We start from the raw sequence: 12,429 nt of genomic DNA on the forward strand, positions 1-12,429 counted from the left end.
CCTTCTGAGCAGCTACGGATAGTAATGCACGTAGGGTAGTTAGGCGGACTGTCGGAGCGAATGTTTCGTGAAAATTAACGCCGTAAAATTGGGAGAACCCCTTTAGGACCAGCCGGGCCTTGTATCGTACGATACGGCCTTGATCATCCGTCTTGATACGAAACGTATATCTGTTTTTAGCGACGTTGGCCCCGGGTGGAGTGGGGATTATGTCGTACGTACGTAAGCCTTCAACTTGGCTTAGCTCCCTCTCGACGGCGTCCTTCCATTCCCGTTTTTGCGGTCCCTTCAGTGCCTCCTGTATGGAATCCGGCTCTCCGTTAGTTGTGGCTAGTGCTGACTCAACTAGGTTAGCAAACCACTCTTCCTCGCTCGTATCATAGTCCATTCCACCTGGTTCAAGGCTCCCGTCGTCTTCAAGGACACATGCAGTGACACCAGCAGCCTTCGATATTCGGTTGATGTTGTAGAAACCCTCTGGCTTGTGTGAGCCTCGTTGGGGTCGGGCTGGGGGGTCATTTTCATCAGGAACGTCCTCAATTTGGACCCTTCGTTGGTGTGGTGCGAGATTTGGGCTTGATGGTGGGGTTGATAGAGGTGTTAGTGGTGATGGCGGGTTTTCTGGAGTGTCTTGAGTGTCTGTAGGGGGTGTGGCAGGTTTGTCTCCCTTGTTTTTGGTCTCTTTTGGGCTGTCACGAGTGTCGTTTGTAGCATGGAATCCGTCGGGATTGACAATTGTTTTGTACTCCCCCTCAATTTTAATGGTTTCTTTGCTCAGGTCTTCATCTTTATTGAAGTAGATGTTTCTCTCAACACTGACATGATGTTTTCCAGGCCAATAGACCCGGATACCCTTTGACTCTTCGTCAACGCCTACAAATCGGCCAGGATCAGCACGAGGCTGTAGTTTCCCCCGTCCGAGTTGCTTCACCCACACGGTGCACCCGAATTCGTGCAGATTGGACATGTCGGGCTTCTTTTGTGTAGCCTTTTCATGTGGGGTTGTCTTTTCGTCAGCGAGAGCGCTGTGGTGGAGCCGGTTTCTCAGCCAGCAGTGGTAGGCTACGGCTTCGGCCCACAGATAGTTGGGCAGCCTGGCTGCAATTATCATGGCTCGGGCGCCTTCAAGCACGGTGCGCATTTCTCGTTCCGTCATTCCATTTGAGGATGGCGAGTCATGGACGTTGAGGTGACGTATTGTCCCTGCAGATTTAAGGTGTCGTTTGAACTCCTCACTTGTAAACTCTCCTCCACGGTCGCACCCGAATATCTTCACGATGTCTACTCCATGTTGGGCTTTCATCCAAGCCTCATGCTCCTTGTAGCAGCGCAATGTCTCCGATTTCTTCTTCATGAAGTATGGTAAGCGCTCCCTCGTTGCGACATCTTTGAATAGTGCGAAATACTTTGAACCGCCAAGAGACTTGACTTCAGCTGGTCCCCATACATCTCCTGTGACCTTGTCGCCATATTTCTTGGCTGACTCATTGTCACTATGCTTCGGGAAAGGTTTCGTCGCAGCTTTAGCTTGCACGCATGCTGAGCAGAACTCCGGTTCGGAGTTTAGGTCAACGTTGGGGGCGATAATCTCCCCGTTACGTATGCTCTGCTTCAGGGCTTCATGGCTTGCGTGTCCTGTCATGCGGTGGAACTGCGAGATACTGATTTGAGGGGTAGCGGCAGCTGCTGTGGGGGATTTGCTATGGTGATGGTTGGTGGAGCCTTGTACGCGGTAGAGTCCATTGATTTTGGGCATGATCCCGATGACGTGTCTGTCGGGTTTCGGGGTTTTGATATAACAGTTTCCGTCTTCAACTGTGAGTGAATAGCCTGCTATATCAAGACAGCTGACTGATATTAACGTAAACACTAGGTGCGGGGAGTAGTACATGTTGTAGAGGGTGACCTTGGTCGCTGGTTTGCCATGGCCCATTGGCAGGTATGTGATGTAGTCTCCTCTGCCGATAGCATTGAATGAATGTCCATCAGCGGTGCGGATGGGTGTTGGCTTGATATCCACGAAGTTGATCATTTTACTTCGGGCAGGTGAGAAGTGGCGGCTAGCTCCCATGTCAACGAGTTCACCATCGTAGCGTATGCCTGAGGCAGCTAATGCTTCAGCCTGGGCTTGACAGTCAGACGTGGCGCTAAGCTCCACGTTCTCGTCATCAATTATTGTAGCGAAGCCATAGCTTTTGACTTCAGAGCTTGAGGACTGGCCTGCAACATTGGCCGAGTCGCCGTCTTTCTTCTTCTTCAAGTCCCAAGGTGCTTGGCCCTCTTTGCCTCCTCCCTCACGGAAGCAGTCATCGAAGACGTGGTTGTCCATGCCACAGTTCGTGCAGTGCTTCTTTTTCTTCTCTTTTGATTCCTTTCCCTTCTTCTTTCCCTTTCCCTTGTCCTTTGCAGCCCTAGCGCTTGCTGCGAGAGCGGAGTTCTGTACTCCTTCGTCGATATTCTTTTCAACCTTCATCTCGTCGGCGGCTTCCAAGACTTCTTGGATGAGCACGGCGCTTGTTATGGGTTTGCTTGTTAGCTTAGCTGCTACGCTGAGCGTTTTCAGGACTGGGCGGTAACTGGGGGGAAGAGATTGTCGAATGTACGTGCAGAATGACTGATCGGTGATGACAGTGCCCATGCCGGCGAGTTCCTCGCCCATGCGTTGCATGTTTGAGAGGTGTGCGCGAATGTCACCATCCTCTGGGCATCGTGTGTTTTGCAACTGTGAGAGGAGATCTTGCTGTACGAGGTCCCCTTTTGTCTCAAAGATGGCTACGAGTGCAGCCCATACATGTGCTGCGCTCGGTTGGTTCTTTATTTGCATGAACGTAGAGTTTGAGACTGTCTCGTAAAAGATCTCTCGCATCGAGGCCTCCTTCTGGTCGTACTCGTCCTGGAGCTTTAGGTGTTTTTCGAGCTCATCGTCGGACAGTGGTGCAAGTTCTCCCGGCTTGTAATAGTCCCCATTCCTTTCAGTGAGTTCAGCTGGCTTCTTTGCGGTTCCAGTGAGGTGACGTTTTAGTCCCTTTGAGGTTGCCGCGTTGGGTATTCGCTCTTTGTAGAGGATCCAATTGCTCCCGTCATCTTTGAGCCGGGGCAGGTTGAGAAGCTTCACTGTGGAGGTGGTATTCATATCGCCGGGGCCCATAACCTCTTGAGCAGTGGACCGGGGTGTACGCGAAGGGAAGGCACGGTTGCGAGAGGGAAAAAGATTCTATAAGATATGTATGAGTATCAAGTATATATCTCAGCGTGAAGACGTTGGTTGAACGCTGTACTGTACCTATAAGATATGTATGAGTATCAAGTATATCTATAGGTACGATTAGCAATAGTATAATAGAAATATAATGAGTATACACGTACATCTCAGCGTGAAGACGTTGGTTGAACGCTGAGATGCCGCGATGAAAAAAATAGACTAATCAGGTATGTACCGGTAATCTAAATATAGTCCGTGGCTTGCAGTTAACGCTCGCCATGCTCAACACTCCCCCTCGAGCCTAATCGCTAGCCATCCGAAGGAGCAAGATTCTGATCTTGCCCCAAAATGATCTCTCTCCACTTTTGACGCGCACCAGAGGCGCCTACTGTAAGCATGTCCGGTTTGGTCAACACTCCTAGTAACAATTAGCGCCGGTTATAGAGGCAGAGGGACGAACATCCATACCAATCGTGCGATCACCGTCGGGATCACGAGCCTTTGCGAGTTTCACCGCTGCTTGCATTTCAATATCATCTTATAGATGAAAGCGTGAGGAAGATTCATCTGGTTTCGAGAAAAGAGAACTGACCGGACATCGGAATAGTTATGAGGACAATTGTGTTCTCCGATTCTTCGATATAGGAAACTACCAAGTCGTGAACGAGCTGGATAGTCTCTTCTTCAGCATTGTGTATGATCCCTGAGAAAACAACAATTAGTATAAGAATGCAGTAATACGAGCGTCTTACCTGGCAGATCCACGAAAGACAAATCCGTCAAGGCTGGATCTCTCAATTCCACCTGGATGATATTCTTCGAAAATGGCAGCATCTGTAAGTCGATTGTAGCAAGATTGCGTAGGTCCTCAGTGCTCATGTTGATAAAATCCTCCTTGGGACGATGACGGCAGAGTATTGCAGCTTGTGCTCGCCTGATCCAGAGTTCGACCGTATCCTTGTTCGTAATAACTGACCCAAATTTTACCTTCTTTGGGATGACGAGTTCGCTACCGTCTGCCGCGTACTTCAAGTTGAGGTATATCGTGCACGACCAGGTGGAGGATGAACTGAGCATCGTGCATTCCATGGGACACCTTGCAAAGGAGTGAGATCACCCAAGAAAAGCTTGAGTGGTATTTATATACCTGGTACAGGTCCCACTGTCTCGGGGAACATTGATCTGGATGATAATGAGAGAATGTATCAGACTAGTGAAAGACGTAAGCGTACCCCGGAGACGGCTTCTACCAGCGAGCTCTTTCCAGCTGTTCACAAACATGAATCAGTATGGCTTTCGTATCGATAAACAAGGAACAACGTGCTAGATTGGCCACCGATAACTATGATCTTTGGCAACGTCGGGAACAGCCTATCCGCACTGCATCGCGGCAGATGCGTATGTAAGCATGTCGAAAGGAAGTAGCGAATACGAACCCTAGGGCTTGAAGAGCGCGATACAACTCCATAACCTCCCGACATCTCCTAGCGTATTCCGTCTGGTTGATGGGGACAGCAGTGCTATCCGGCTCTGGCTCTGGCGGTGGGGAGTTTGTTCGGGGAGTACCCACAAGAGTGTTTGTGCTGCTATTCACAGCGCTGGTCCCGTTAGTGGTGCCTCGACGTGTAGGACGTCTCGAAAAGAGCGACATATTGTAGTGGTGGTTGGAGGGAACAAGCTGAGGCGTGCTGAAAGGTTCTTATGTCCAGCGTGACGACCACGATGTGCGGCGCTTATTTGCCTTCATAAAGTTAGCCGTAATGAGGCATGGTATAGTGCCTACCGTGCAGTAATGACATGCGTTGCGGTTCATCGGTCACTTGATTTGGACAAGATGGCGTGTTGGTCGCACAGGCGAAGACGTTGTGTACGTGGTAGAAGGGTTCACCTGTGAAAACAACACGATAAGCGATACTGTCATTACAGACAGCGAGAAGAAAGGCCTTAGCAGAACTGAAAAGCAAATACCATCAAGACCAGCAAGCCAGGCGTTGAATCTGATTTGTTTTGGAATCATTGGAGAAGAAAATGCACCGGACACCATGAACAGAAAGCCTAACCTTAACAAGGCTTCTATGCGTGCTGCAGGTAAATCGAATCGACTGCGATAGCTCTCGCTGAGTATTGAGCCAAAATACAATTGTGAGTATTGCTCGAGGGGGGGACAGCACTCGATCACGTTCAAGTTGGTTGCTAATTTAAAACGTAAAGTTAGCAACGAGAATGTCAAATTAATACGTCCACGCGCCTCCAAGGAGTCCGTCAAGCACTACTGGAAGACAAGCTAGAGAGCATGAATAATATGTGAAGTCTCTTACTCACACGCAACGCCTAGCGGCTGAGGAGAAATTACCTCGTTGCAATTTAGTCCAAAAATCTGTTGTTCGCTACCAAGCGCACACACCCATGCGTCAAGGGTAGACGACTTTGCCCACGAAGCCGGAAGGATGTCTCATCGTAAACCACCAGCTCGAGGCTACAGCTAGCTAACCGACAGCCAGCGTCGGCGCACCATAGCCGTGCACGGGAACTGGTGCCTCCCTCAAAGGAGGGAACCCGCCGTGTTCCGAAGGCGAACGAAGTACACTACGAGGCACGCTTGGAGGTCCGAACACGTATTTATGCTTGAATATTATGACCTCGATCTGGTTGCGAGCGTTAGCGAGCATATATTGACTATACACGAGGCCCCGCCAAATTCATTCGCCAAGCACGAACAAACACACGCCGAGCAGATTCCCGCCTCCCCTAGAATCGTCTTCTTTGTTTGCTCGCTCCGGTGGGTCCCCCACTATCCGTATTAGTTTTGATTTTTGATCCACTGGCTGGGTCGATCTGAGACAAACCAAGATCGGGTAAGCTTTCTAGGGCATCAACGAAATTTTTACTCGGGCTGGCGATAGATAATGGCGCAGAGTATTGAAGGAGTCCCTTCTCGCTTGATGTTCACTGGAAAGCAGTGATATTTTTCTTGGATAAGACAGTGAAGATCCCAGGTAAGAAAAAAAGGCGTGACGACGCGTTAGACCTTGCTCAACAAAGGATAACGACACGTACTCAGGACTTCTAGTGTTTTTCAGTAGTTGTGCATATATTACCCAATCACTTTTGTGTGGGTCTAGGAAGCGACGACAAACAAACATGAGAGCGGGAGGCAGGTACGATTTTGAAATTCAGTCGATTTCCTTTTCTGCTTCGTACCACCATCAGCCCCACCAACGCCAATGTCAATATGTTCGTATTTCATCCAGCTCGCCGCGTCACCTTCAGGATGATGCATTCTAGTAGACGGCCAAAGGTCTTGCGGGGAGACACTTGGCATATATGCAACTTCTAGAACTTAGCTGGTCACGAACCCGCCGACGACGACTACGATGTGACGAACTCACGCGACAATGATACTGGATGACCGCAGGATGGTGGAAAATATATTGTTCGAGATCCTAGAGAGAAAACTATGAGGCGCAGGTACGTTTTGGACTTCATGGTTGCGCTCGCCGTCGCTAATTATAGCATGCCCAGGTTCTGCTCCCTTTGCACCCACATTACTCGCGTGGGTAGCTCGCAAGAGAAGTAAAATAGCGCTGAAGAAACTTTGTGAAGTTTCAAGGACTCTCGTTGCCGCGAAAAATGCTTTGATTTCTCAAGGTACGTTCTTTGGCTCTATCATTGTGTGTGCGACGTTGCTCAACGCCATCCCTAGGGCTCCTAGACATCGACATCGCCATATCTATGTGTTCAAAATTCCTGTCAAGTAACCAAGTATACAGCATTTATTCGCTATCAGGGTACGGAATCGTGGATGTCTTGATCGATGAAATCCCAGTGCGTTCGACTGTTTGGAAAAGAATCCAGTCTTAATTTAATTTCCAATCACAACATCAACAAGGTGGGCTCATGGGAGAGGAGTTGACGCGTTGTCAAACGGCATTGGGATTTCCAACTTCAACAAGGCAGTCAGCTGCCTTTCCTTTCCTTACCACTACCATCACAGTCCGCAAACTGTACGACTACTCGCCACTTGACAGAGATCTCTATCCTACAGCTGATCTTCGCCCTTCTCCGTGCCTTCCCGAACCTGTACTAAAACGAGAAACAAAAGCCGAAATATCAGCGCACGAGGAAGAAACCGTGGAGAGCCAAGTCTCTAGCCTGAAGTGGAAGACCAGTAAGCGGCGGCGCCTTCTTCATACATTCACATTCTCATCTCTCCAATCGCTGCGATGAAAAATGGCCCTCACCAAGAAAACAAGGACACGGCTGGTATGCACGCCAGTCTGCCTCAACACCATTTTCAACCGGCTGCCTTTCGTTATCTCAAGGAAGAAGGCCGAGTGCCTTCCCTGGAAACTGGTTATAGACATGGTCAAAGCGAGGCAGTTCTGGTAGCGTGTAAGTCTCTTTTCCTTCCTTAACGCATCTCGCTGATCTCCTCTAGTTCGCTACTCTACTTCAACCGTCCGTATGGGGATGTAATTATATAATCTGTGCGTTCTCTTCCTTCTCTTATCTGATGCGTAGACAGATCTCATACATATACATGTCTACTTGGTGATTTCCGCCGTGAAGGACCGAGACGAAAACTCGTTCAATGTCGAAAAAGCGGAAGAGAACGCTGTCCACCGAGGCATTCATTCGTTTCAATAGTTGGGCATGTTTGAGAGCATCACCAGCTCCTCGGATCCTCACGTTTCCTAATATTTGTTTGGTCCTGCGTTTCTTCTCCACTAATACAATCAGCACTTCACCTATTATTCGATTTCCTTCGCAGCGGCGGACTCTCGCCGCACTGGTCCGGTTGCCGACTTGAAAGCAAACTCTCATCAATTACCCAACAAACTCGTGTCTAGTATAATCCTTGCATAGTCCTGCGACTCGTTAGCTCGCAGCGGCGATCTCCAAGAGAATGTCAAATATACAAAGCACCTACGCCTTCTTGTGCGAGTGTTCGAGTTTAAAAAATGTTTTCGTTTTCATGATCATTGATATGACGGCGTTGCCACTACGGCTGTATACACTTATGGGCCCCTATGGATCCAAATGCATCCGCGGAAGCAGAAACGTTTATCCGTTCAATACTGCTGTTCGAACGACAGACCAGAGCGTCTGAGATGAAATTTATTGAGTCTCTTGCTCGATTCTACATGAATGAGATACTCATGGCTACCGCAGCAAAGGTTTTCTATCCAAAGTCTCCATACACGATAGCATGATAAACAACGACCACCCATATGAATAGGTATAATCGGTCCACGACTAAGGAGCAGGTCATTCCTCCTCATCGGGAGGAGGCCCGAAGTCGAACTACATATCAACCTCCTTGAATGAATATACTCCAGGGTCTAGCTTTCGTCTCGATAGACAATAATCAGCGTAGCTGATGGACACTTTCAGGCGAAAAGCGCCGTCCGTGGGATTGGTACAGCGAAACGCAACGACAATCTTCCGAATTGCATCAAATTCATCGTTACTTAGTAAACGAGAGATGACGGGCGTCTGAATGGAAATAAGCTCGAGATTGGTGAGACAAGGCCATTCATAAAGGCCTTCTAGAATTCGAGTCTGAAAAGTGAAGGTTAGTAGTCAAACGTGTAGCCGCACATTGGGACTCACTATTATATTGGTTTTATCGTTCACATCCAGTTTCTCCTGGTCCACTTTCACTCGAAGAATCTCAAGACGCTTGCACTGTCTTATAGCATCAAGTGACCTAGTATCAAGACACCATCTACCGGCGTACTTGGGTTGAACGTACAGTTCCACAAGGGTATCAGCGTGTCTGGGAAGGATATTGCGCCAGAACTCGGGGGAGCCATGATCGACCTCTTGCTCCGTGATAAGCATCATGGTTCTGGACCCAGAGTACGAACCGAGGTACTCCAGAAGAGCATCATTCACAATATCCACAGATACGTCTTCTAGATGGATCATCTCAATCCGAAGAGCGGACCAAAATTCTTCAGCAACGTCGGTGATGTGGATCCGGAGGGAAGTCAAACGGCGAAGGTGCGGTACAATTATTGGAACGTCATGTGTGGGCAATGTAAGAGCGCCCTCCAAGGTTAACTGCTCTACGCAGCTGAGCTTTCCTTTACGAAGGCCGGCGAAGATGTCCAGGGCGGCTTCAGGTACAGCTCTCGTTTGATGAGGGGATGACAGACGTAGTCGCGTAAGATTTGGACTGCGGGCTACAAGGGAAGGGATGATGTCCAGTCCGTGTTTTCCATTAAAACTGATGTTATCAAGGTCATGGAAGTCAAGATATGACGCTTGACCATGATGAAGACCGATGTTGAGAACAGAAAGAAGTGGAAGATTGCTGAGAGCGAGCATTATGGCATTTACTGAATCCAGACCCAGCTCTCCCGGATGAAAGCCAGAGAAACTACGGATTCGAAGATTAGTGCGAGTGCGTAGAGTGCAAGGGTAACGGTGCTTACTACAAAGATCGCAAGGAAACAAGAGACGGTATACCCCCAAGAAGGCGTTTCTCAATTAAACGAATAGCGCGCTGCCTTCCGTTCGTTATTTCATACCAAAATCCACCTTTTCCGTAAGGTGGGTCGAACGACCCATGGATACGAAGAGTTTGTATGTGTCGAGCCAAGTAAACGCGCGAGACCAGTGCCTCAAGAAATGACATGCATTCCTGGTAGCGACGTTCTTCATTCAGAGAGAGAGAGACCGTTTGAAAAACTAGAGGAGTGGCCAGATCGCAGAATTTCCTGGATGTCAAGCGCAGATTCTTTTTTTCTTCAAGGCTGGGCTGGAATAGATAAATGGATGAGTGGGTCCCTTCAGTATCGTGTTTCCCAAATGCCGTTGTACATACCAGAGAGGTAATTTTGCATAACAATTCGACAGGGAGCGAGGAAAACATCATATACTCGTGGTTAAACACGTTACACGACGGTAGAACGACGTTATGGCGATGTCAACGGCACAAGAGTGCAACGGATATGGCTGCCTTATAAACAAGAACAGAATTGAGGCTATGCTGTCTTGATGCTACGCTCGGTGATGATTGTGCTGTTGAAGCAATGCCGCGGCATTGATGGACTAAAATTGATTCCGGGCCGGCCACAACAAATTGATAAAGGACGGCCATCGAACCATTATCGCGGCTACTACTGTCAGGTATTTCACTTTTTCAATGCTGAAAGAAATAGCAAAAATATTTTACATCCTTCAACTACTTCAGCGGAAAGCTCATTACGACTGTAGAATACAGCGGCACAAGGGTCGTTGGACAGCCTTGCCGCTCTGTCAACCCAATATCAGACCAAATCGGCCTTCGCAGATATCATCAAAGGAGTTCGTTGTGACCTTCATTCAGTTCCCTTGCCTACAACTTACATGGACCCCCGCATATCTCCACGCAAAGACGAGATCGAAACAATTCACCGCAGTCTGACAGCCTTGAATACCTCATTGGAACACGATGTGCTGCGTTATCACAGAAACTCTGTTACCCTCACGTCTATGTGGCCTGATCTTTGGATTTGGGCAGAACCCTTTTTCCAAACTCATTTTGTAACTGTTGCAGGGGATGACGACGCATTGTACGCCGAACTCCTTGACGTCCTAACTCCCACTGCAATGGCAGTAATGGACTCCATCGGGACTCTCTTATACGCTCCCCGTATGCGCTCCAGAGTGTTTCGACACGTCAATTTGTTCTTGCATGATGCGAATTTGGGTTCGCATATTTTCCAATGTCCAGAACTTCCATTTCGAGCTCCGAGTTTCCAAGATGATGAGCGGGGTGCTAGACAAGTGCTAGAATCTGTGGAGCAGCAGACCAAAATCTCATCGACCCTCCACTTGGTTCCTCCTGATCATGTCAAAGCGTCATTGTTCACAGCTGTTGGAACCATATCGCTAGGTCCAAGAGAGGGAATGGGGAATCGCTAGTGATGATTACCTTGCTTGCAAGGTCTCTGCTGTGCATAACGATGTGATGACTAAGAGGTGGCAATCGTGTGATGCTAATATTTCCTTTTTCCTTCTGAGCGGCCACGCTATGTCTTTCTACGACGGGAAAGACATCGCACAGGAACTCGACATGGAACAAATCAATCAGATATTCGAACATCACAATGTAAGGCAGAGGCACTTTCTCTCAGCTTTCCCTCAACTGCAACTTGACATCACCCACAGTTTGCAATCAATCTCGTCATAGCGACCCAGCGGCCATACCTGTACTACTACATATCTAAATGCCATCCGGACCTCCAGGACACTGTACGGAACGAGATTCAAGAAAGCACCCGACGACCTTTTGAAAACGAGATTGCACTGTTGTACAATCAACCAAGAACAAGAGAAAGGCAGGACAAGGCAGGGGGGTTTGAGAAAGGCGAGATTAAGAAGTCCCGCACTTAGGTACTCAAGCTCAAGGCTTAATGTACCTTAATAATGGAAGGCTTGGATCGGGATTATACGTTTCAAAGAAACACTGAAAAATGGGAATACTTAGACGACAACCGCAAAAGCAAGGTATTGGTGTTGTCAACCGACGACTGCTAGTAACTACGGACAAGCGGGAAACTACGGATATGCTACACGTGATCGCGGAGGAACCGGGCCGTGCCCGCGCTCCCACTGTCAGCCATCTGCAGGACATCTCCCAGTCTATATTATTTATGCACGCTATCACTTTCATCCACTTTGTTGTGCGGTCATCCCATCATTTTCGATGTATCTTTCTTAAGCATAGAAGTACGCGTTGGGTGTGCCATGCCCTAGGTTGTATCGCCTCCCGGTTTCCAAAATACGACCCCACCCTTATGATGTTTTGCTCGACACGCTGTGCTTTCGCTTTCCAGGAAACCTTTTGGAATGAAGGATCTCACGAACATGTCTCCGAGGCCCTGCACTACAAGGCACTGGATTATTTGCTTAAAGCAACGTCATATTATTGAAGGTTTGATTTCACGGCTTCAACGCTACATCTTATTTATACCTATTTGCCATTTTACTTTACTTTGACATTTTCGTACCGATCGTATCTTGACTCCGACCACCCACTGTCTCCGTACCTACGACAGAATATACCTGCCTTTCGAGTCAACCACGTCCTCTTTCCGAGTCGCCACCACCTAAACTCCAACACATATCTCCCTTTATCAACTTCCGTGCGATCGTTTCCCTGGACCTCCTTCGAGAAACGTCTCGTGGACCTTTACAACACCATTAACTGCTACCTTGTATATCGATCCGTCCTG

The 12,429-nt window shown here is 48.4% G+C and overlaps 4 protein-coding genes across 4 annotated transcripts; 1 reads left to right on the forward strand and 3 right to left on the reverse strand.

Moving 5' to 3' along the window:
* Positions 1-3,329: 3,329 nt before the first annotated feature.
* On the reverse strand, positions 3,330-4,935 carry EV420DRAFT_1121459 (P-loop containing nucleoside triphosphate hydrolase protein). The gene is made up of 8 exons (XM_060465920.1): positions 4,639-4,935; positions 4,527-4,582; positions 4,435-4,469; positions 4,350-4,384; positions 3,955-4,298; positions 3,795-3,905; positions 3,671-3,739; positions 3,330-3,620 (listed from the first exon to the last, which is right to left on the reverse strand). Exons 1-8 carry the CDS (start codon positions 4,851-4,853, stop codon positions 3,511-3,513), a joined length of 975 nt encoding a protein of 324 aa, XP_060323909.1. The 5' UTR covers positions 4,854-4,935; the 3' UTR covers positions 3,330-3,510.
* An 18-nt stretch (positions 4,936-4,953) lies between these two features.
* EV420DRAFT_1485684 (uncharacterized protein) lies at positions 4,954-6,524 on the reverse strand (the record flags this gene model as incomplete). Its single annotated transcript, XM_060470275.1, has 7 exons — positions 4,954-5,090; positions 5,171-5,395; positions 5,525-5,653; positions 5,715-5,847; positions 5,929-6,037; positions 6,260-6,320; positions 6,404-6,524. The coding sequence occupies 7 exons, from the start codon at positions 6,522-6,524 to the stop codon at positions 4,954-4,956; spliced, it is 915 nt and encodes a 304-aa protein (XP_060323910.1).
* Positions 6,525-8,460: 1,936 nt separating this feature from the next.
* Positions 8,461-10,225, reverse strand: EV420DRAFT_1121578 (uncharacterized protein). The gene is made up of 4 exons (XM_060465922.1): positions 10,035-10,225; positions 9,643-9,968; positions 8,816-9,587; positions 8,461-8,764 (listed from the first exon to the last, which is right to left on the reverse strand). Exons 1-4 carry the CDS (start codon positions 10,083-10,085, stop codon positions 8,507-8,509), a joined length of 1,407 nt encoding a protein of 468 aa, XP_060323911.1. The 5' UTR covers positions 10,086-10,225; the 3' UTR covers positions 8,461-8,506.
* Positions 10,226-10,337: 112 nt separating this feature from the next.
* On the forward strand, positions 10,338-11,357 carry EV420DRAFT_1730195 (uncharacterized protein). The gene is made up of 2 exons (XM_060479904.1): positions 10,338-10,370; positions 10,427-11,357. The coding sequence occupies exons 1-2, from the start codon at positions 10,356-10,358 to the stop codon at positions 11,114-11,116; spliced, it is 705 nt and encodes a 234-aa protein (XP_060323912.1). The 5' UTR covers positions 10,338-10,355; the 3' UTR covers positions 11,117-11,357.
* Positions 11,358-12,429: the final 1,072 nt, after the last annotated feature.

This window comes from Desarmillaria tabescens (genome assembly GCF_030435595.1).
Source record: "Desarmillaria tabescens strain CCBAS 213 chromosome Unknown EV420scaffold_71, whole genome shotgun sequence".
Taxonomy (NCBI): domain Eukaryota; kingdom Fungi; phylum Basidiomycota; class Agaricomycetes; order Agaricales; family Physalacriaceae; genus Desarmillaria; species Desarmillaria tabescens.